This window comes from Malaya genurostris, chromosome 2, assembly GCF_030247185.1.
Source record: "Malaya genurostris strain Urasoe2022 chromosome 2, Malgen_1.1, whole genome shotgun sequence".
Classification (NCBI taxonomy): Eukaryota; Metazoa; Arthropoda; class Insecta; order Diptera; family Culicidae; genus Malaya; species Malaya genurostris.
Window position 1 is genome coordinate 193520858 of NC_080571.1, and position 21713 is coordinate 193542570.

Below are 21713 nucleotides of genomic sequence, written 5' to 3' on the forward strand. Positions count from 1 at the left end.
TTTAATACCATTCTCAAGTCGCTTTTTCATCAACCTCACGAAACTAGACATAAGCCCGGGTTAGCGGTTCAATGCATAGGGCGCAGATCTTACAAACCAGCTGTCGTATGTTCGAGTCCCGACATGGAAAGATTCTTAGTGTCAATTGGATCGTAGTACTAGGCATACAATGAATGTGTATGCTATGATTCGGCTGCGAAGTTTGTTGAAACAGAAAGGCCAAATTCCACAAAAGGAATGTAATGTCTGGGCTCTGTTTTTGGCAGTAAGACATTCATCAAATTTTGAAAATTGATGTGAAATTATCCAACCTTGGCACCGTCGACAGATTCTTATTAGATATTAGATTATTGTATATTTTACTCCGGCTACAATCTCTTCGGTCGTTCACCGAGGAGGATAGATTCTTATTCTCAATACAAAACTCATAGTTTTCGTGTAAATAAATACTGCACTTGGAAAAAGGGACATTTTTTTTGGATATAACTTTTTATGGCATGGGCTACAATTGATAAAATTTTGTGTCAAACTAGTTCAGAGTGTAATAATCATATGTGGAAGATTCATCCCAATATGTCAAGTGGTTATCTAGATGGTTTACTAGCTTGCTTTTACGAAAAATTATGAGCGCTGTCGTGGAACCATGAAGTAGAATCGGAGAGGGATTACTTCAAGGAAGATGAGGGATTACTTCAAGCTTAATTCGAACCTTTGAGAAACATTGAATATACGAAAAAAAAGACACAGTTCGTCTTGTTTTGCATTTGACATGTATCGGACGAGTGATAGAAACGATGACTTTTTTAAATCCTTCCAATGCTGAATCTTAAATGAACTTGTATTTACAAACCCCGCGAAGGACCATAATTAGGTTAAAACCGGGGATAAATAAACAACACACATGACCCTTACACTAACGTATCCCACGTGAAACTGAAGCTCTCACTTGTATTTATAGATTCGTATACCCTTGCAGTATCGTTGTTCTGAATGGCTAAGAAGAGCGTTGTTTTCCCACAGACGTGTCTTTTTCCCTCAATACGGTCAATCTGATAAGGAAAGCTTGTAAGTCAGTACAGCGTTTTGAAATTAAAGCAGATGCAGTAAGTCACTGATTTATTAAAATTTTAATCTTCTGTAATGAAAATTATGATCTTTTAACAATTCGAATATAGATTCGACATATTTTTAACCAATAGGTGTTCTAATATCACTAATCATAATTGACCAAACTAGTAAACCCCTTTAAAAGATACGTGATGGGTGTTCCACATCAAAAGACACAAAAGTAATGATTAGTTCATAAAATGCTTCTGTGGCAGTCATTGTGAAATATCCTAGATAATAATTATTCAAAAATTAGTTTTTATTTTATTTTTTTCAATTTTACCCTGATTAAAACATTCTCTTTTTTTCTATTTTTACTGACATCAAATTAAATCAGTGAATGAAACTACGTCCCTACGTAACAATTGACTTTCAACAATTGCACCATGGTGAACAATTCGTTGTATGAGAGAGTTGTACATGAGTTATAAGAATATACCGTAAGTTATTTAGTTCAAGACGCACAAGGCAAGACAATGCAGACGAACTATCATGAGTCTATGAAAATAGATCGAACCATCTCTGAGAAAAAACATTTTTCAACTATTACTGAGACTTTCGGAACTGGATGACAGACTCTTGAATCGTGAAAAGTACTTTGTTAACCGTCTAGCAGATGAAATCTGAATCGAAACATATATAATTGATATATTGACAAAGAGAATGACAATTCTACCATGCAACATCCTGCTACCACAGGAGTACGGTAAAAGTCGAGCATAATTAGCATAACATGATCAACGCGAAGAAGACTTCTTCTGCAACTAATTTGCATAATTGAAAACGATTAATTCAATGCCGCCGTCCACACCGGCTTGGTTCACACAACCTGGCTCTGATCTGTGGTCAAACATGATTATGTGTGAACAAGGAGAAAATGCCACAAGCTACAGAAAAAATACTACCGCGCCACAATCGACGGCGGCATTCCAACAAAATATTTTTCTTTGATGTAGCGGTGCAATCCCTTTTAGTTTGAATGTGCCATAAATTATGCTTTATTATTGCTCTCCACACTGTTTGCGATGGTATGCCACCTAGAAGGTAGCTCATTATCCAACCATACGTGCAACATATCGTTTCTAGAAAATTAAACCATATTTAACACGACCGATCGTCATGAAAAATGAGTCTTTCAAATAGATGGAACCTCCTTCTTCATAGATCCTTTGTCCTCACCGCTCAACCTTTCATGCGTTTGTATTCGATTTTAAATTTTCACATTTTTGCTTTTTAACGAACCGAAGCTAATTTTTTCAATTCTTTTCCGTTTGTTTTCTCCTGTTTTTCGTACACATTTTGCTTCATGTCTTTGCGTTATGGTTGAAAAATACAAATTATGAATGCCAAAGCTCTCGATTGGTTTCGTGTACAACCATCAGTAAATTTTATAAATTTGACTAACCTTTTCAAAACACTACCTAGACTTCTTTAATATTACATACTTTCTGTTGGCTCATACATATTGCGGCATAGCTTACAGTAGGGTTGGTGAAAGAGGTGGGTACGATGAGTAGTATACCCATATATATATACAGCAATTCCATGAGAAACTGATATACGGTCTCGCAGAATTTCATAATATTTGGAAGAATCGTTCTCCATCGAAAAATATTAGACCCGTATTGTTTTATTTTGTCATTGTCATTTTGCCATATCCAGATATGAGCGGAAATGATCGAGAGGTCCAAAAGTTATATTTCTATCAATAACATCGTTTTTAAAGAAAATCGAGAAAACACGGAAACTCCGAAAACGTGAAATTTGCAAGAATTATAACTCAAAAACAAAACAAAACATATATCGTCAATTTATAGATATGTTATGTAAAAAAGTTTCAGCTTCCAGAAAAAGTATAAAATGACATAGTGCTCAATGGTCGCAAACCAAAAAAACCGTTCAAAAGTTATACAATTGACTTTTTCACACACAAAACATCAACTTTACAATATTCGCATATTTTTCATAAAAACTATAGGCATTTATTGACAGCATATCTAAAAATTAACAGAATCAGTCGAGTGATTCAAAAGTTATGATTCAAAAAATTGTATTTTTCGAATAAAAACGAAAATAATCGATTTTTTGATCCACCCTAGAAAGGAAATGGTCACCCTAATGATTCTTGCAAATATTACGAAACTCTGACAGATCGTAAATCAGTTATATATATATATATATATATATATATATATATATATATATATATATATATATATATATATATATATATATATATATATATATATATATATATATATATATATATATATATATATATATATATATATATATATATATATATATATATATATATATATATATATACATATATATAAATAAATATATATATATATATATATATATATATATATATATATATATATATATATATATATATATATATATATATAATATATGTCGCCCATTACGAAATGAAGTTCTATAGCAGGGCTGCTTTGATCAATTGGAATTAACTCACTTGAGTCTGATTCTACGGCTTCTTGAACCACGTGTTCGATTTTCTTCAAATTTGCACACGAGAATTAAAAGCTGTAGCTAATAAAAATCGATTTTATAAGACTCTAGTTAACTTGCTCATAAAAAATTAAATTGTGTGACAATTGATTGAACTGTAATAAAAATTTGTCCGGGTTGGCGGTTCACTACATAGCGCGCCTAATGATCCTACTTATAGTACCAGCCATGCAATGGGTTCTATATGCTAAGAATAGGCTACGAAGTCTGTTGAAACAGTAGGTTAACATCCACAAAAGGAATGTACTCCCAGGACATTGTTTTTCCTAGTGTCATATTCCATCGGACTCAGTTCGTCGAGTTGAGCAATGTCTGTGTATGTGTTAAATAATCTCACTAAGTTTTCTCGGAAATGGCTAACGCGATTTTGTCAAATGAAAGGTTTTGTGTTCCTATAAGGAATCTCTGAATTTCATCCGGATCCGACTTCCGGTTTAAGGATTATAGGCAGGCGCGTACCCAGAAAAAAATTTCGGGGGGTGTTTCAGAACATGTTGATCAATTTCCATACAAATGGAACTTTTTATATAATTATTTGAAATTTTTTTATTGTGGAGTCGTTTGTTGAAAATTATTCATTTTATTTTTTACTTATTTGAAAAAAAGAGTTTACATAATATCATACTTTTTTGAGTTTCGGAGGGGGTTTGAACCCCTAAAACACCCCCCTGTATACGCGCCTGATTATAGGATAAAGTATGTGAGAAATGTTGTACCGTCACTTGAAGCGGCGAAACTAAAACGTAAGAAAATTTCACAACTGGCAAATCTAATCCAATCGGTAATCATCATTAGTACACGTGCTCATTAATAAAAAAAACATGACACAAACAATATTATATTTCCAAGAAATCATGACTCTCGCGCTACTTGCAGAGCGTATTTCATTAGAAACGCGTAACTCCAATTTTCTTCTCGGATATCACTTTGAACCATCTGAATCTAGTGATAATGTGATGAATTGTAAAACATATTAATGCAAATAATTTTATTTCTTTCAAAATCTTTTCATAAAAAATGACGTTTGATTTTATGCTGCAAATAAACAAAAATACGCCTGAAGTTATACCCTTTAATGCAAAATGCTTAAATTTCAGCGAAATCTGTCATGATGCGAAAACATTTAATCATGGTGTATTATCATAACATGAGAATACACTCTTTCCACGAAATCATGACTTAGAAAAATAAGTTGTGAAATCGTAGCTCTACCCGTGTAGACAGCAAAAACAACCCGATTTCGGTTATCCTGGTTCCCGGTTTTTGATTAACGACCAGAGATTGTAGCAATATACTCAATAAAATGGATCTTACTCACTTTTCTCGAACCAACTTCGATTATACCGGTTCCCTGATTTCGGTTTCGGAAGTATCTGCAATAGCGTCACTTCGTTTTCTCAGAGATAACCTAACCGATTTGAGAACTGTTTCATTTTATAGGTTAAACTAGTTTATGGACAAACTATTTTGTTTTTCAAGAATCAAAGAAAATTTTTTGAAAAATACCACACATTTATGTATGAGAATATGAGAGATATGAGAAAGGTATCATTACACCACTAGATGGATTAAAAAATTTTTTGCGAGTACAGTCCATATGTTGTTTAACCAACCATTGTAATTGTAATTCATGAAAACAATTCATAGTATGCACTTATTAAACGTAATAAACTAAATAATCATCTCGGTTTCGAAAATCAATCAACCGTAAAATATCCAAATCAAATGTAAATGATGGCCAACCTATCATAAGCTGTTAAATGTTAACAACCTCAATGGAACATAACCAGTACTCCGTTTTCAAGGACTGAATTTTTCATTCTAATTCAAAAGTAAAATGATGTGCTTTCATAAAAACAAATACAAAATAATTGCAATTAAGTGGTTTGGAAATGGTTTTACGGGCTGATTTTTGAATCGTATCTTCTACACATATATTCGCTGTTTCAAATACAGATTCAATTTTTCTTTTGCATTAAAAATGCCTTACTCTTGACTATAAGGAGCCATGTTTCAATTCAAAATACAAATTTAGCCGCTCAACCTCTTCCTGTAATAAGTTTGAACGCTTATAACTCAGTAATTTGTTGATGGATTTATATAATTTAACTACCAATCGATTCGGTAACATTTAACATAAGCATGTATGGCAACATCGTTTCAGTATTTCATTAGAATACCATTGAAAAATTGATTAGAATAGATCTATGTTTTCACGAACCAATCACAGCAAGCCATAATAATGTCATCCTCTTCATTCCTCGTTCATGGCCGACGGTGTTGATCGTTGTATAACACCTCACATTTAGTTCAGTAGCAGTTCTGCTTCAGTCGGCTTAGGTGGGGTTCGCGTTATTCAAAAAAATATCACATCGTTCTAGGTAGTATGAACATTCGCACAAATCTAGGAATCTATAAATATATCCACCAACACCGTTACGTTCGAACGTGCTTTTCCCGGTTTTTACGTTCGGACGTGCTTTTTCCGGTTTTATTTGTATAAACGTTAATTCATTGTCGTTGTTGTCGTGTTGTCTCACGAATCTACGAAACCCGATATGGGTAATAAAGGCCTTTTCAACGTGCATTCGAAAAAACGAACTGAAGACAGTAGTGCCAAGAAGTTGCTTAAAAAAACTCGTATTCCCGTAATTCCGGAACTGGAAGTAAGTCGAATCCGGATGAAATTTGTATCTTTTTTATGAGACCATGAGACCTTTTCATTTGAACCTAAATTGTTGAAATCGGTCACGCCATCTCTGAGAAAAGTGAAGAAGTAATTTGAAGTAAGAATATTTTCACTGATCACCTTGTAATTCCGGAACCGGAAGTCGGATCAAAATAAAATTCAGGAACTGTGTGTGAGACGATTGTACCTTTCATTTGAATCTTAGGTTGTGAGAACCGGTTCAGCCATCTCTGAGAAAAGTTCACTTATTTTCATTTTTTTTTGCGCTTATTACCCTGTTATTCCGGAACCGGAAAATCGGTTCAGTCATCTCCGAGAAAAGTGAGTCAAATAAAATGTTAGATACATACATACACATATACAGACATTTTGCGTGCTCGACGAACTGAGTCGAATGGTATATGACACTCGACCCTCCGGGCCTCGGTTCAAAAATTGGTTTTCACATATATGAGAAAGGAAAAAAGCCGGGTATAAATAAACGATATAAATTAGTAGCGAGTGGATAACAAACCTAAAAGTTACATACATTCGTTCGCTGGATAGTCGCAGATTACGAAAGCGCGGTATGGGGATGTTAACTGCACTAAAGTTTGCTGACCCACAGGAACAAACGAATACAGCCACCATCGATAAATACTCACGTCATCTGGACAATCCCCATGTAAGATCCGTATGTTTTTTGTTGTAGGAACATATTTAATTTAGATGTAATAAATTTACAACGATTATATCAGAATAAGAATAGTACAAAAACAGAGACTGCTTGAGTTACACAGTTAAAACATATAAAATTAACAAAATTGAAGAATTCAAACTGTCATGCTGGCTGAAAATATCACAAAGCATGTTTTATTAAAATCTTAAAATTTCTTGATTGCAGGTTCACCAGAAATGGCATTTGTTCATGCGTTGGCAGCAGCTGCAGCTGCCAGCTTTATTGCTCGTGCCTGTCGAGATGGACAATTGGCATCATGTGGATGCTCTCGAAGCTCCCGCCCGTCACAGTTACACGAAGATTGGACCTGGGGAGGATGCGGTGATGATATGGAGTTTGGATACAAGTAAGTAGTGAAGTTGAACGCTACAACACATTTTTTAGTTTGTTATAATTTATATTATCGGAATTTTCAGCAACGATTTTGTAATGCATAACAAATCAAAATTTCACGCCACCAGCAACTGCTTAGTTTACGAATACTGGTGATGTTGAAGAGGCGCAATAATTTCCCATCCTAGATGACACTTCACGTCGAAAACACTTATGGTTTTTATGATATGCTCATATAATGCTGTCATAAGGCACAAATTTGTGTGCGAATAATGCGTCCCCTGAAGGATGCGCTGTATTTGTTTTTTCCCTATCCCTTCACTAACAGCCATGCAATATCAAACATGCAGCACAAATTTCGATTCATTCCACGTTCCCTATGCTTACCTACATCGTATAATCCTATGTTGGGTGGCGCATAAAGCGACCATACGAACAGAAGCACTATACATGGCACAGTGCTCTTTCCGAAATGCGGGAATTAGGATCATTGGTGTCATATTTGTTGAAGTGTGTTGATCTAACCGCCAATGCCTTTTCTTTGTCTTTTAGAAAAAGAAAATCCTTCGCGACAATATGGCTACGTTACAAAACGAAAAAAAAAGCTTTGACGTTGTCGAGTGCAACTTCGCCAAAAATAAATACCCTCCCACCTCGTCGAGTTCATCGGATCGGTTTCGTTTACACAAGTGTAATTCCAAGAGCAAACTTTCCCAGACGGGGGTACATAAATTACGTTTAAAGATGTTTTTAATATCTGGGGAATATGACTGACGAAATATATATTAATATTTTGTTCTATTGCCTTGAGTCAGCATCACATCTCAAATATTTCAGACTTGATCATAAGCGAACTAACATAAGTCTTGTGTATCTATGCACAGTTTTTCGCTATCGATAAACCATTTTACAGTTGTTATTATTATGTAGTAAAATTGGAAAGTTGAATAAATAGCAATGAAAGAGAAAAAAATACACAGTTCGAAAAATTCTTGTGATTTTCCATCTTATCAGATGCACATAAATGGAGCGTCATATTTCACACAAATTTATATTCAAGAATATGTAAAATTGTGTGATTTGAAAATTACATGGCTTTAAAACGAAAGGAAAAAAGTCAAAAGATCGACATCAACAACGCGACTTGAACCGAAAAACATTAGATCACAAAGCACACCAGTTAGTCGGCTGAGTCACAGAAGCACATATCTGCTTGGCTGGTAAATCGTGCATATAAATTCATACAGTCTCACTTGCTAGCCGAGTGCAAATTACATTCGGAGCCAGTAAATTTCTTTACGAATGGAAAATTGTGTCATTTGAGAAGTTCAGTAGTTATGAATTGTATCGTTTGAAGAATTATGTCACCTGTAAAATTCATAATTTCTTTCTGTGTACGAGTTAATATGGTATATATCAAAACAACATGATATCTTTGGCGTTTCTTGATTTCCCACTGCTCTGTTTTCATTGATTGTAAAATAATTAGAAAATCTATATTACCCAACATTTGTAATTATTCGCCGCGGAATATTTCGTAGTTTCATTGAATAGTTAAACTTTGATAGCTTTAAATATCGAAGTTGAGAAAATTCAGTAGTTCCTTAAAATACACTGAAATTATAAAAATAAAATTTGGAAATCAATAACTACTATCATCGCTTGTAAATGTAAACAATAGGGTGGGTCAAGGTTGATAGAAAATCTATCTATATCTTTCTATAGAAAGGATATAGAATTTCTACGACCGATTGGAGCCCCGACTACTCTTAGTGTTATGCACTTTTCAACACAGCCCGACGAAGTCTACCTATCAAAAAATTTTCTCTCCGCTTGACTTTCTTGAATACGTTTCAACGAACTTCGATCAACTTTGGCTTATCGGATAGCTACTGTGGGGTCTTAGATATTAGGTAAGTTCACGATGCTCATGATAAACACTTGTTGTTCCAAATATATTCTCATGAAAGTGACGTAGCCGACAAGTGACACTATTTCTATTCGTAATTTTTGTTCTTTTCTTTATTTGGTCCAGGTTTGGCGGTTTAATTCATAGATCACTGGTTTACAAGCCTGTTGCTGTATGATCGAGCCCCGACCTGGAAGGATTCTTAGTGTCAATAGGATCGTTGTATTAGCCATGCAATGATTCTGTACGCTAAGAAACGGTTGCGAAGTCTGCTGAAACAGAATGGAAAATTTCCACAAAAGTAGTGTAATGCCGAGACATTTTTTTATTTCTCAATGTTAATAAGGCACATGGTAACAAGACATTGACTTTGCTTTGTTTATTGGAGCTGACAAAAGTCTTTTTGAGTTGTAATTGAGCGTAATAGTGGCACTTATCAAAGATTGAATTAATAAGATAATTGATTTGTTGAGTGAATAACTAAATTGACAAATATGTGTTTATTAAAAGCATACGACACAAAATACAGTATGAATCGCGGCAAATAACATAGTAATATAACATAATATATCTAAGGTTGATACACTAAATGATATTTTCAATTATCTTCGACTTCAAACGTTGGTTTGAATTAATTTTTTGTATCAAGGTTGAAAATTGTTATTCCATGACCATAATTGTTATTCCATACACATTCTTCGCCTTGTTAAAATATTCAAGTGTTCAATTTTAATACATGACTAAACACTTTTTATATTACTATTGAACGAAGATATGGAATAAAATGAATACTTCTTACTTTACTATAGGGTGCCATTTAAAAATCCACCCTGAAGAATGAATAGAACTTAATCGTGAATATCTCGAGTTGTACTAATCGAAACAACATAATTCATATAACATATAATCACAATTTATGATAAAGATTTCCAATAGTGTGAGTTAACCATAAATAACTGAAATATTAAGTTTTCTCATATTGTTGGAATCAAGGAGGAAAACTCATCACGCTTCCTTTTTTTCACTCAGAATTCGGTTTTGAGAAAGTCGGGCACATATCAGTTCAGATATTCAACAGGACGAATATAAAAGGTGAACAATGGTCGAAAATCGATCATTTTATCTTGTATTTTAGACTGACGGCGGTCATGGCGAACAGTTGCTTCCTCAGCCAGCAGCATCAACGACAGTAATCAAAATTTAGCTTCTGTATACTGGATCTGGAACTGAGTTTTGGTTTGGTTTCTGGAACTGAATTCAGAATCTGGATTCTGGTCCACCGAACTTATTTTCAAGTTTAGAATTAAGTTTCAGAATTCAGTTTAAGATAACTTATTCAGAATATAAAATTAGAACTGAATCCTTATTCTAGAATTTAAACTGGTTTCTTGATTACATTTTGGAACTGAAATTAGTTCCTTAATTTATGTTCGGAATTCGAATACCAATTTCTGATTTAGGATTTTATCTTCAGAATTCTGGAACAAAATCCAGGATACGAATTTTAAATCCGTGTTCTGGAACTAAATGTTAGATCTCAACTCCGAACCTCAATTTTGGAACTAAACCAGATCTTAATTCCCAAATTTAGTTTCATAAGTAAATGCTTGAATTCAGTTTCAGGATTCAATTTTATAAATTCAGTTTTAGAAATTTATTCCAGAGTTCAGAAGCATGCTGGAACTAAATTCGGAACTTGGATTCTGAAACTGGATCTAGGAACTGAATTCACTAGTTCCGAACCAGTATTTTACAACTCTATTTTGATCAGTTCGTGCTCGCATCTCAGCCAACGCAGTCGAAAATCGTTTGCGGTCGAAGCAAAAGAAACAAAGACAATACAGTGCAGTGAACAATAGAGTGTACGGAATGGTCAAATACGATTTAACAAAGCCTGAAACTTGGCCAACAAGGCCAAATTCAATTTGCATAGATTTCAAGCGTTGCAAAGTTAGACCAGCAGCAAATGAAATTGAAATCTTACTTAAAGAACGAATGCATCTAGACGCTAATAATGTAACTGAGATTCAATTCAACAAGGCGTCTAACTGTGTGTACATTATGTTTAAACGTGAAAGCGATGCAATTGCATTCGCTTCGGTTAACAACGAGGTGCACAGCGTTGAGTGTGACAACATTAAATACAAAATTCCTGTGCACATGGTGGACAATGCCATACAAGTACGCGTGCATGACCTTCCCCCGCAGTGCACCGAAGAGTATGTTCGGGAAGGTATGTCGCAGTACGGTGAAGTTCTTTCCATCGAAAGGGAAGTATGGCGGAATTTTTTTCCGGGTATCCGGAATGGCGTGCGAGTGGTACGTATGCAACTACGTAAAGCAATTCCATCTTACATCATTTTTAATCAAGACGGGAAACATCCGTGTAAATCGCTGATTACGTATGAAAATCAACTGGTTACATGTCAGTTTTGTGAACAACCTGCACACTACGGCAAACCTTGCACTGAAACTACGAAAACAAACAAAACAAACAAAAACAAGGACAACCGCTCAACAACGGAAACTAGTGAGTGCAGTGCTCCTGTTTCAAAATCACCTTCACCATCTAACCAAACAGCAACTGCAACCAATGTACAACAAGGCGCTTCTACAGTAACTAGCAACGAGATCAAGACTGCGAATAACAAGGAAAACGAAAAGAAGACGGAAATCAACAATGCCACCGATGCGTCAATGGACGACGAGACGAGCCACGAACAAAGTGCCCCTCAATCCTCGCAGGAGGGAAATGGAAGCTCCTCTCCCCCTAGAAAAAGGGTGACAACGAGATCGAATACAAAGAATTTTTTATTTAAAAAATCGGCTCAATCGGCCACGTAAAGCTTGTACGCAAATAGGCCTGAATAAAGATGTCTTTTAAATAAAAAAAAAAAAAAAACTCTATTTTGAGCCTGTCCCAGATCTCGAATTTTGTTCTTGAATTTAGTTCCAGTTCCTGTATTCTGGTCCAGAATTTTAGTTTAAAAAAATAATGGCAGAAGGAACTGAGCAGTTTTAATTATCGGATAAATTCTGCAAATTGATTATTTTCAATACATTTGACATATTTCCAAAGGGTTATGCGAAGTTTTGCTCTACTGAATGTGTAAATCATAAAAAAACACTACAACAAAGCTGTAAAAGTTGCCAAATACTCACAATCAATTAATACGAATGAACTAGCCCCACACTGATTGAACGATATAAACTACAAGCATAACCGAGAGATACGATCTCTTTCCAGTTGAACAAATAACTTTTGAGAATGTCGTTAGCAACCTCTTTAATCCCGTATCGTTCTAGTATTTTATGGCCTAGTGAACCAAATGTCTTTTTAAGATCTAAGAACAATATACCAACAATTTTATTGGAATCAATATGCTATAATCAATTCTCAATGTTGTGGTGCTACTTTCAGATCTAAACACATAGAACAGACACCCAATCTTATAAAAACTTTTTTTAACTTGTGTAAACATACAAGTAAAAATTCGTTGTGTGCGATGTTGCACGCATGAACTATCATTGTATGCACGCTCGAACACAAGATCCCATATGCTAGGCTATTCAAAGTGCCTCTATAGGCGAATTGCTATTTGATGATCACTTTGCCAAGCAACCCTTAAAATCATATTTAAATTGAAACTACATATTCACCTAGCAATTCACCTATAGAGTCACTTCAAACAGTCCAGCAATTGCTTATGGACTCTTGCGTTCGAGCTTGTATAGAATGGTAATTCATGCGTGCATCGTACACAACGGTGATTTTTAACGAATTTTCACTTGAATGCTTGACACAGATTTTTTAATTAAGTTTGTACTAGCTTGGATGTCTGTTCTCTGTGCTATAGCAGAGAGAGCAGGCATTTAAGTAAATTTATATTTACTTTATATGTACTGTATACTTTAGACAGGTCTTTTGAAAAGTTGATATGAACTTAGATGTCTGTTCTCTGTGACTATAGTGAAAAAATTAATGCTACCAATGTTTCAATTTTCTCGTAACTCACAGGTTTTCGCAAACATTCATCGACATCAAAGAAAAGGAAAGGAAACGTGGCACTAGAGGTTTGGTATCAATACCAGCAAAGTATCCAAAAATTGTCGAACGTCTGCTGGAAACACTAAACGATACGAGTGAAAACGTTTTAAATGGAACTGACACGCTGTTTCGACCTGAGGACCTGCAGAAACTTCAAGATAAAATAGCCAAAGAAATTTCCAGCTCTAATCTGGACCCAAAGGAAATGAATGAACTACAGGTATGGCTACAATTTTGTGAACTAAGTATTTTGTTTTTCTGTCATTGGGCCGAAACCCGGAGACCGTCATAATCATTGTTTAGAGTTTTTAGAGCCATCAATTAGCAAGACATATAGCAGAAAAATATTAGATCATTTAGACTCATTTTGACATTTTAACTTTCACCGTACTGTAATTTCGGATCGGAAAAAAGTCAGTAGCATTCAATGGGATAATAAGATATTTATTTGAATCGACTAGTTTTAACAAATTTGTTCCCTTTTCCAAACCCACAGAAAAAAAATTCAGTGAAAAAATATTTCATTCTGAATATTGATTGTAGAGACAAAGACTTTGTTTCAATTTCAGTTGGTTGATTCATATCTTACATTTAGCAATTTCGATTGAATCAATTAAACTAAATCAAACGAACCAAGCGAAATTCTGTATTCCTGTTACTTTTATATATGAAATTCAAGCTAAATAGGATCTTAAATTTCATTTCTTAAATCAGCAGCATTAACTATGCTTTGTGGTTGGATTTTTATTATTATTTTAATAAAGCTATTTACTGTTTTCATTTAAAATATTACTACACCACCAGCTGGAAAAATTTCACATACATCGCGTCACATGAAATGTCGATGCATGACTTTTCAATGGAACTTCAATCCATTGAAATTCTTTCATCCTTTCGGTCACACTTCCTGTAAAGTGGTTATGATTTGTTTCAACTCTTGCTACGTATTCAACCAAAATCATACTCCGGTTACAGACATTCGTATATTCGCCGTGCTTTTGGTTTCTTCAACACGGTTGAAAACTCGTACTCATGTGTGATTCGTGCAGATTGACTTGGTTGTGTATTTAAAACCGAGAGTTCACACTGTGTACATCGTTCTTTAAAACGGTGTCATGTTTTCCATTGCGTATCATTGCGCTTTATATGACGGTTCGAAAGCTTTAATACTCCTCACCTTGTAATTCTGAAACCAGATGTTGGATTCAGAAGTTTTTTGAAAATTGGTCAAGGCATCGCATTAAAAAGTGAGTGAATTCCACTTTAGAGTTGGTAACCACTGTTTCCGTTGCTTTCGAAACCGGAACCCGGGAACCCAAACCAAGTCAGTTTGTTTAGCCAATCGATTGGAATTGATTTAAGCCCCATTTGAAATAAAATTCTATGTTTTGCATCACCGCTCTATATAACTATTCAAAATTTTCAATACTCTTCATCCTGTAACTCCTGAAAATCGGATCCGGATGAAATTCTGAAGTTTTGTACGGATCTTTCATTTATATTAGAAGTTTTTGAAAATCGTTCCAGCCATCTCTCAGAAAAGTGAGTGAATAATTTGAAATAGAAATTTTTACATGTATTACCATGTAATCCGGAATCGGAAGTTGGATTACAATAAAATTCAGGAATTTTTGGTGAGACTCAAATACCTTTTATTGGAATTTTAGTTCATGGTAATCAGTTGTAAGTGTAATTATTTTTTGTGCACAGTTCCGGAACCGAAAGTCGGATCGGGATAAAATTCAAGAACTTTGTTTGAGACCAGAAGACAATGCATAAATTTGCGAAAATCGGTTAAGCCATTCTTTTTAAAAAGTAGGTGCGACTTTTTGTGTACTCGACGAACTTAGTCGAATGGTATATTCAAAAAATTGATATTTATCTGGAAAGTCTTATTTTTTTCGATTATAGAGGTTTTAACATTGTTGTCATTCACCTCTTCGGGCCTGACCCTATGTGCGGGGTTGGGAATAGAACTAAGGTGAGCAGCGTGAAAGGCATCGACTTACCCATCACGCTATACCCGTTCCCCAGCAATTGCTAGTCTTATTGTTACCTTCAATAAAAAAAAATTTGAGAAATATTTTCACAAAATCATTTATATGCAATTGCAGGAAAAAATCAATAAGGAGATAAGTAACTCGGAAGTATTTAACCTAAAGCATTTCAATATCTATGACAAACTGAAAAAAATGTTCAAAAAACCGGAAAAAACCCTCAATGGAGTGAAATTTAGTGCATCAGCCAAGGCACGAGCATTAATGAATTTGCATAACAATGAAGCTGGACGAAGGGTGAGTTAATCATTTGCTAATTTCTTCGTAAACAATCATTTTTTACCATCTATTATATACAGGGTGATTTTTTAAGAGCTTGAGAACTTTTTTAAACAATAAAACGCATAAAATTTGCAAAATCTCATCGGTTCTTTATTTTAAACGTTAGATTGGTACATGACATTTACTTTTTGAAGATAATTTCATTTAAATGTTGACCGCGGCTGCGTCTTAGGTGGTCCATTCGGAAAATCCGCTTTTTTATCGACAAATTCTGTTCAGCGATGAGGCTCATTTCTGGTTGAATGGCTACGTAAATAAGCAAAATTGCCGCATTTGGAGTGAAGAGCAACCAGAAGCCGTTCAAGAACTGCCCATGCATCCCGAAAAATGCACTGTTTGGTGTGGTTTGTACGCTGGTGGAATCATTGGACCGTATTTTTTCAAAGATGCTGTTGGACGCAACGTTACAGTGAATGGCGATCGCTATCGTTCGATGCTAACAAACTTTTTGTTGCCAAAAATGGAAGAACTGAACTTGGTTGACATGTGGTTTCAACAAGATGGCGCTACATGCCACACAGCTCGCGATTCTATGGCCATTTTGAGGGAAAACTTCGGAGAACAATTCATCTCAAGAAATGGACCGGTAAGTTGGCCACCAAGATCATGCGATTTGACGCCTTTAGACTATTTTTGTGGGGCTACGTCAAGTCTAAAGTCTACAGAAATAAGCCAGTAACTATTCCAGCTTTGGAAGACAACATTTCCGAAGAAATTCGGGCTATTCCGGCCGAAATGCTCGAAAAAGTTGCCCAAAATTGGACTTTCCGAATGGACCACCTAAGACGCAGCCGCGGTCAACATTTAAATGAAATTATCTTCAAAAAGTAAATGTCATGTACCAATCTAACGTTTAAAATAAAGAACCGATGAGATTTTGCAAATTTTATGCGTTTTATTGTTTAAAAAAGTTCTCAAGCTCTTAAAAAATCACCCTATATATTTTATGTTGACATTTCTCCTCTCTGTTTTCTACGTTACATGTGTCTAAGTGTCCAATTATATTTTAGGCAGTAATAAAAAAATCACGCATCATATGCAAATGCCATGGAGTATCCGGTTCATGTAGTTTAATTACATGTTGGCAGCAGTTAACTTCGGTTAGAGAAATTGGTAAGTATTATGTAAATATACTATACAAAATCGAAGAAAAATTTTTGATTTCAGCTTCAAGTATTTTTTATGTCTCAAATTGGACCCACAACAATCACGTAAATCATTTTTATTCGAGCGTTCAAACAATTGTACCATAACGAACTAACAATTTGAACAAGCTTGGGTTTTGGAAAAAATCACTTATTGAATCAATAAACCCATAAAAATTTGATCCCTCCAAAACGTAATATTTCTAATTAACGTAATTTATTTAGACAAACAGATTTCAAAGCTATTCGAAGCATGCGGGAAACAATACGGAGTAAAAACCGAAATACACTACGTAGTGGCTGCAAGCCTTAAACTTTTAATAACTCATTTAGGAAAATAATGGAAAACACATCGTTTTGCATAAGTCAGTTTTAATTATTATTAGTTTCACTGATTGAGTTGATACTTACTCAGATGATATCCTTTAACAAACCGAAACCAAATAACAACTCGAAGATAGACAATACCTTTTTGTTTTTTTTTTAACAACCTTATCTAACGGTAGTACAAATTATAAAATTTCATTCAACAGGTGATTTTCTTAGAGAAAAGTATGATGAGGCCACTCAAGTCAAAATCAACAAACGTGGAAGATTGCAAGTGAAAGATCCTAGATACAAACTTCCCACACCACTGGATCTAGTATATTTAGACGAGAGTCCCGATTGGTGTCGGAATAATAGACAGCTGAAATGGCCCGGTAAGTAGATCATATCATAAAAATTTTCATAATCAAACTTTGATGACAATTGATTTGTTCTATTATCTATCTATTTTACTTGCACGAATATAGAACAGATAAAAAAAGAATAATTGATAAGTCAAAGTTTGACAATGAGTAGGGGAGAGTGTTCGGTTACCGGCACCCTTTTCTTTTAAGCTGATAACTTCTGACTAAGTGCACATTGTGCGGACATATGTACATCAATGAAAAGCTAATGTCCCTAGCTAACAACTGAATAAAAATTTAAGTTGATTCAATCGATTGAAAAAAATTTTATTATCAATTTAGTAAAGTGATAAATTTTATGCCATTTCAAAAACGGTGTTCAGTTACCGGCACCCCAAGAAATTTCGCTAAAAATGGTTAAATAAAGCTTGCTTCATTTAGAATTGGAACAAACTTTTGCTCATATTGTGGCGCTCCTGGTGGACGGATTTGGAAGCTCTTGGCGCCCACGTGTCGGGAATTTTGTCAGCTTCACGTATGATTTTTGACATTCCGAAAATCGACTGTACTTTGTAAACAATCAACATGGAAGCCGAAAGAAGGAAAACAAATTGTGCACAGTTATTTGGAAAATCCATTGTGGTCTGCATCTAGGCTAGCTAAACAGCTGAAATTGCCCAGAAATACCGTATGGCGCGTTATCAAACGGTATAAGAAAACATTGACGACGATTCGGAAGCTTCAAGCCGATCGTCGGAGTCGAACTGACGACCGGAAATTGCGTGGTAAGATTTTGAAGACGATTAAGAGGAATCCTAATCTGTCGGACCGTGATTTGGCCAGAAAATTCGGTGCTGCCCATAGTACCGTGAGGAGAACTCGACTCCGGGAAGGAATCAAGTCGTATCGAGCTAGCAAACAGCCAAATCGGACCATGAAACAGAATAGTGTGGTCAAAATTCGTGCTCGGAAACTATATGACCAGGTGCTGACCAAGTTCAACGGGTGTCTTCTGATGGACGATGAAACCTGTGTCAAGGCTGACTTCGGTCAAATCCTAGGTCAAAAATTTTACTTGGCAACGGCTCGGGGGGATGTTCCAGCCAAATTTAAATTTGTTTTTGCCGACAAATTTGCAAGAAAATTTATGATTTGGCCGGGCATTTGCAGCTGCGGCAAAAAAACGAAAGTTTTCGTTACAAATAAGACAATTACATCGGAACTATACCAAAAAGAGTGTCTCCAAAAACGAATTTTGCCGTTCATCCGATCCCACGACCATCCTGTAATGTTTTGGCTAGATTTGGCAAGCTGTCATTACAGCAAAGCCGTTTAAGAATGGTATGCAGAGAAAGTGGTCCAGTTTGTTACGAAAAACCTTAACTCACTCAACTGCCCCCAGCTCCGCCCTATTGAGAAATACTGGGCAATCATGAAGAGGAGACTCAAGGCAAAGGGAAACGTTGTCAAAGACATCAATCAGATGACGACCTGGTGGAATAAGATAGCTAAAACGATGGACGAAGAAGGTGTGCGCCGCCTACTGAGCCGTGTTACAGGAAAAATTCGAGAATTCCTTCAAAACCGTGACGAATAATTTTATCCGTATTTTTTCTTAAAAGTATGAAGAAAACGCTACATTTGTATAAAAAAAGATCTTGAATACAATAATAAATAATTGAAATACAGGCAATTGTCTTTGTTCCAATTCTAAATGAAGCAAGCTTTTTAAGTAAAGACTGCAACTATTCAAAGAATAAACGAAATTTGTTGCTTTCGGAGGCGTTTTGGACCAAAGTCTTCATTGTTTAATGATAATTGCGCATTGGCTCTCTTTGCGATGATTTGGATGGTGGCGCCTTTTGTGTTGATTTGGTCGGTCTTCCACCGGCTTCGCGGGATTAGATACGTTGCTGCAGTCGAATTTATTGGTTTCTTATCCACTAAGCAACGTTTAATTGCATTAAAGTTCATTTTCCTTGACTTGGACAATTTGTTTGAAGTCGCCATGGCTAACAGAACCAGAGAACCAAAGTTTTCAAGTTTCAAAAGTCTGTAGATAGTCTTTAGACCCTTTCGCTTTACATGTTAATTAAGAAATTTGATAATTTACAGACAAATTTGCAGACTTGGAATCTATGTATATCACTGACCATTTTCCGCGATTTGTCGATAAAATGGGGTGCCGGTAACCGAACACCTTGGGGTGCCGGTAACAGAAGTTGGTAGACATTTTAAAAATGACAAAAAAAACTTTGGATGCGAAAATTTTTATAACATGTAGTAATAAATTACGAAATAAATCGATTTCACCTCATAAATATTCAATCCACTCACCTTTTCGATTGATGTTTTTCAATTTATGAAACTATAAAAAGTCATAAAAAACTTTTGTGTTGATTTTCACGCAATTAAAATTTGTTTTGAGCGCAGCAAATAGTACAAACGTCTGTTTGCTTTGGTATTAGACAAAAAAGAACATGCTGCTATTACACACACACATGACATTTGTCGAAATGACGCTATCTGCTTTCTGTCAAAAGTTACGGTGGGGTGCCGGCAACCAAATATCTTCCCCTACCATTACGAGTTTACTCATGTACATCTTGTAACTGTATCAAGATTTTAAAGGGAGAGTGTTCGATTACCGGCACCCTTTTCTTTTAGCTTATAACTTCTAACTTAGTGCACATTGTGCGGACATCTATACATCAATGGAAAGGTAAAGTCCCTGGCTAACAACTGATTAAGAGACTAAGTTGATTTGATTGAAAAAAAATTGTTATCAATTTAGTCAAGCCATAAATTTTGGCCATTTTATAAAAGGTGTTCGGTTACCGGCACCCCAAGAAATTTCGCTAAAAATGGAAAAATATAAGTAAAGACTGCAGCTATTCAAAGAAAAAACAGAATTTATTCATTTTGGAAGCGTTTTTCACAAAAGCCTTCATTGCCTGATTGTGACTTCGCCTTGGCTCTCTTGGTCGAATATTTGGATGGTGGCATCTGCTGTATGAGCAGCTAGATGTTTGTCTCGACAGCAGCCTGAGTATCACTGACAATTTGTCATGATTTGTCGAAAAAAAATGGGGTAGCGGTAACCGAACAGCTTGGGGTGCCGGTAACCGAAATTGGTAGACATTTCAAAAATGATAAAAAAAAATCTTCAGCTGCGAAAATTTTGATGGCATCCTGCATTAAATCACGAAATAGATCTTTTTCACCTCATAAATATTCAATCCACTCACATTTCCGATTGATGCTCTTCAATTCATGATACTCTAAAAAATATCAGAAAAAACTTTTGTGTTGATATTCACGTAATTAAAAGTTATTTTGAACGCATCAAAAAGCACAAGTGACTGTTTCCTTCGCAATTCGGCACAGGAAGAACAATTCGGCACAGCTATTACACACACATGACATTTGTCGGATTGGCGCTATCTGCTTTCTGTCAAAAGTTACGGTGGGGTGCCGGCAACCGAACACCTTCCCCTATATTTGTCACTGAATATTTTGATTCAAACTATATATTAATTTAAAGGAACTCAACTAGACAGTATATAAATGAGTTTGTTATATCGTGTTCGATTTTATCATAATTCGGCAGCAAAAAAACTACAGAAAAAAAAGACTCTACTGTTATATCCACGCAAAAACTCGAAGCGAATGCAGCTATTTTCATCTCGTCCTTAGAATCAACTAATCGCACAGAAACAGCAGATATTACTCTAACTTATAGTTCGAGCATATGCGATGACAACTGGTGTAAAGATGAATGGGGCTACCGTCAACCTAATTGGTTTTTAATTGGCCTTCAAAACCTGTTACAGGCGCTTTAGTGCGGTTACCACCAGGTTATTTCTGTTCTGCAGATCTTGTGGTTTGATATAGTAAGACTAAAGACTTGGTCTTTTTGGCGTAATGCTTCGAGACGTTGCCCAACTGAAATATGAACTTTTCTCTTTCAAATTTTCTCGCAGCATATTTTACATGTTTCGTAAAACTCAACATTTGCCTACGATGAGGAAGGGGGATTATAAAACTATTTTTAAAAAGGAATGTTAGAAAAAAAATTTCAAATTTGCCTTTCTCATAGAAAAAGACTTTCTCGTGTTTTTGAGCTCACTGGTGACCGCCGAAAATGATACGAGCAAAGAAATTCATAGGCGTATTTTGACAGGAAATCGTGCGTACTTTGGGCACTGTGATCGAA

At 35.3% G+C, this 21713-nt stretch overlaps 1 protein-coding gene across 1 annotated transcript in view; it reads left to right on the plus strand.

The window, feature by feature from the left end:
* The window catches only part of LOC131432996 (protein Wnt-5), an 88351-nt gene that overhangs the window by 63955 nt on the left and 2683 nt on the right, over positions 1 to 21713 (plus strand). The window contains exons 4-8 of the mRNA XM_058599702.1: positions 7218 to 7398; positions 13313 to 13562; positions 15457 to 15636; positions 16692 to 16794; positions 17360 to 17527. Coding sequence (XP_058455685.1) covers positions 7218 to 7398; positions 13313 to 13562; positions 15457 to 15636; positions 16692 to 16794; positions 17360 to 17527 — 882 coding nt within the window. The remainder of the gene's footprint in view (positions 1 to 7217; positions 7399 to 13312; positions 13563 to 15456; positions 15637 to 16691; positions 16795 to 17359; positions 17528 to 21713) is intronic.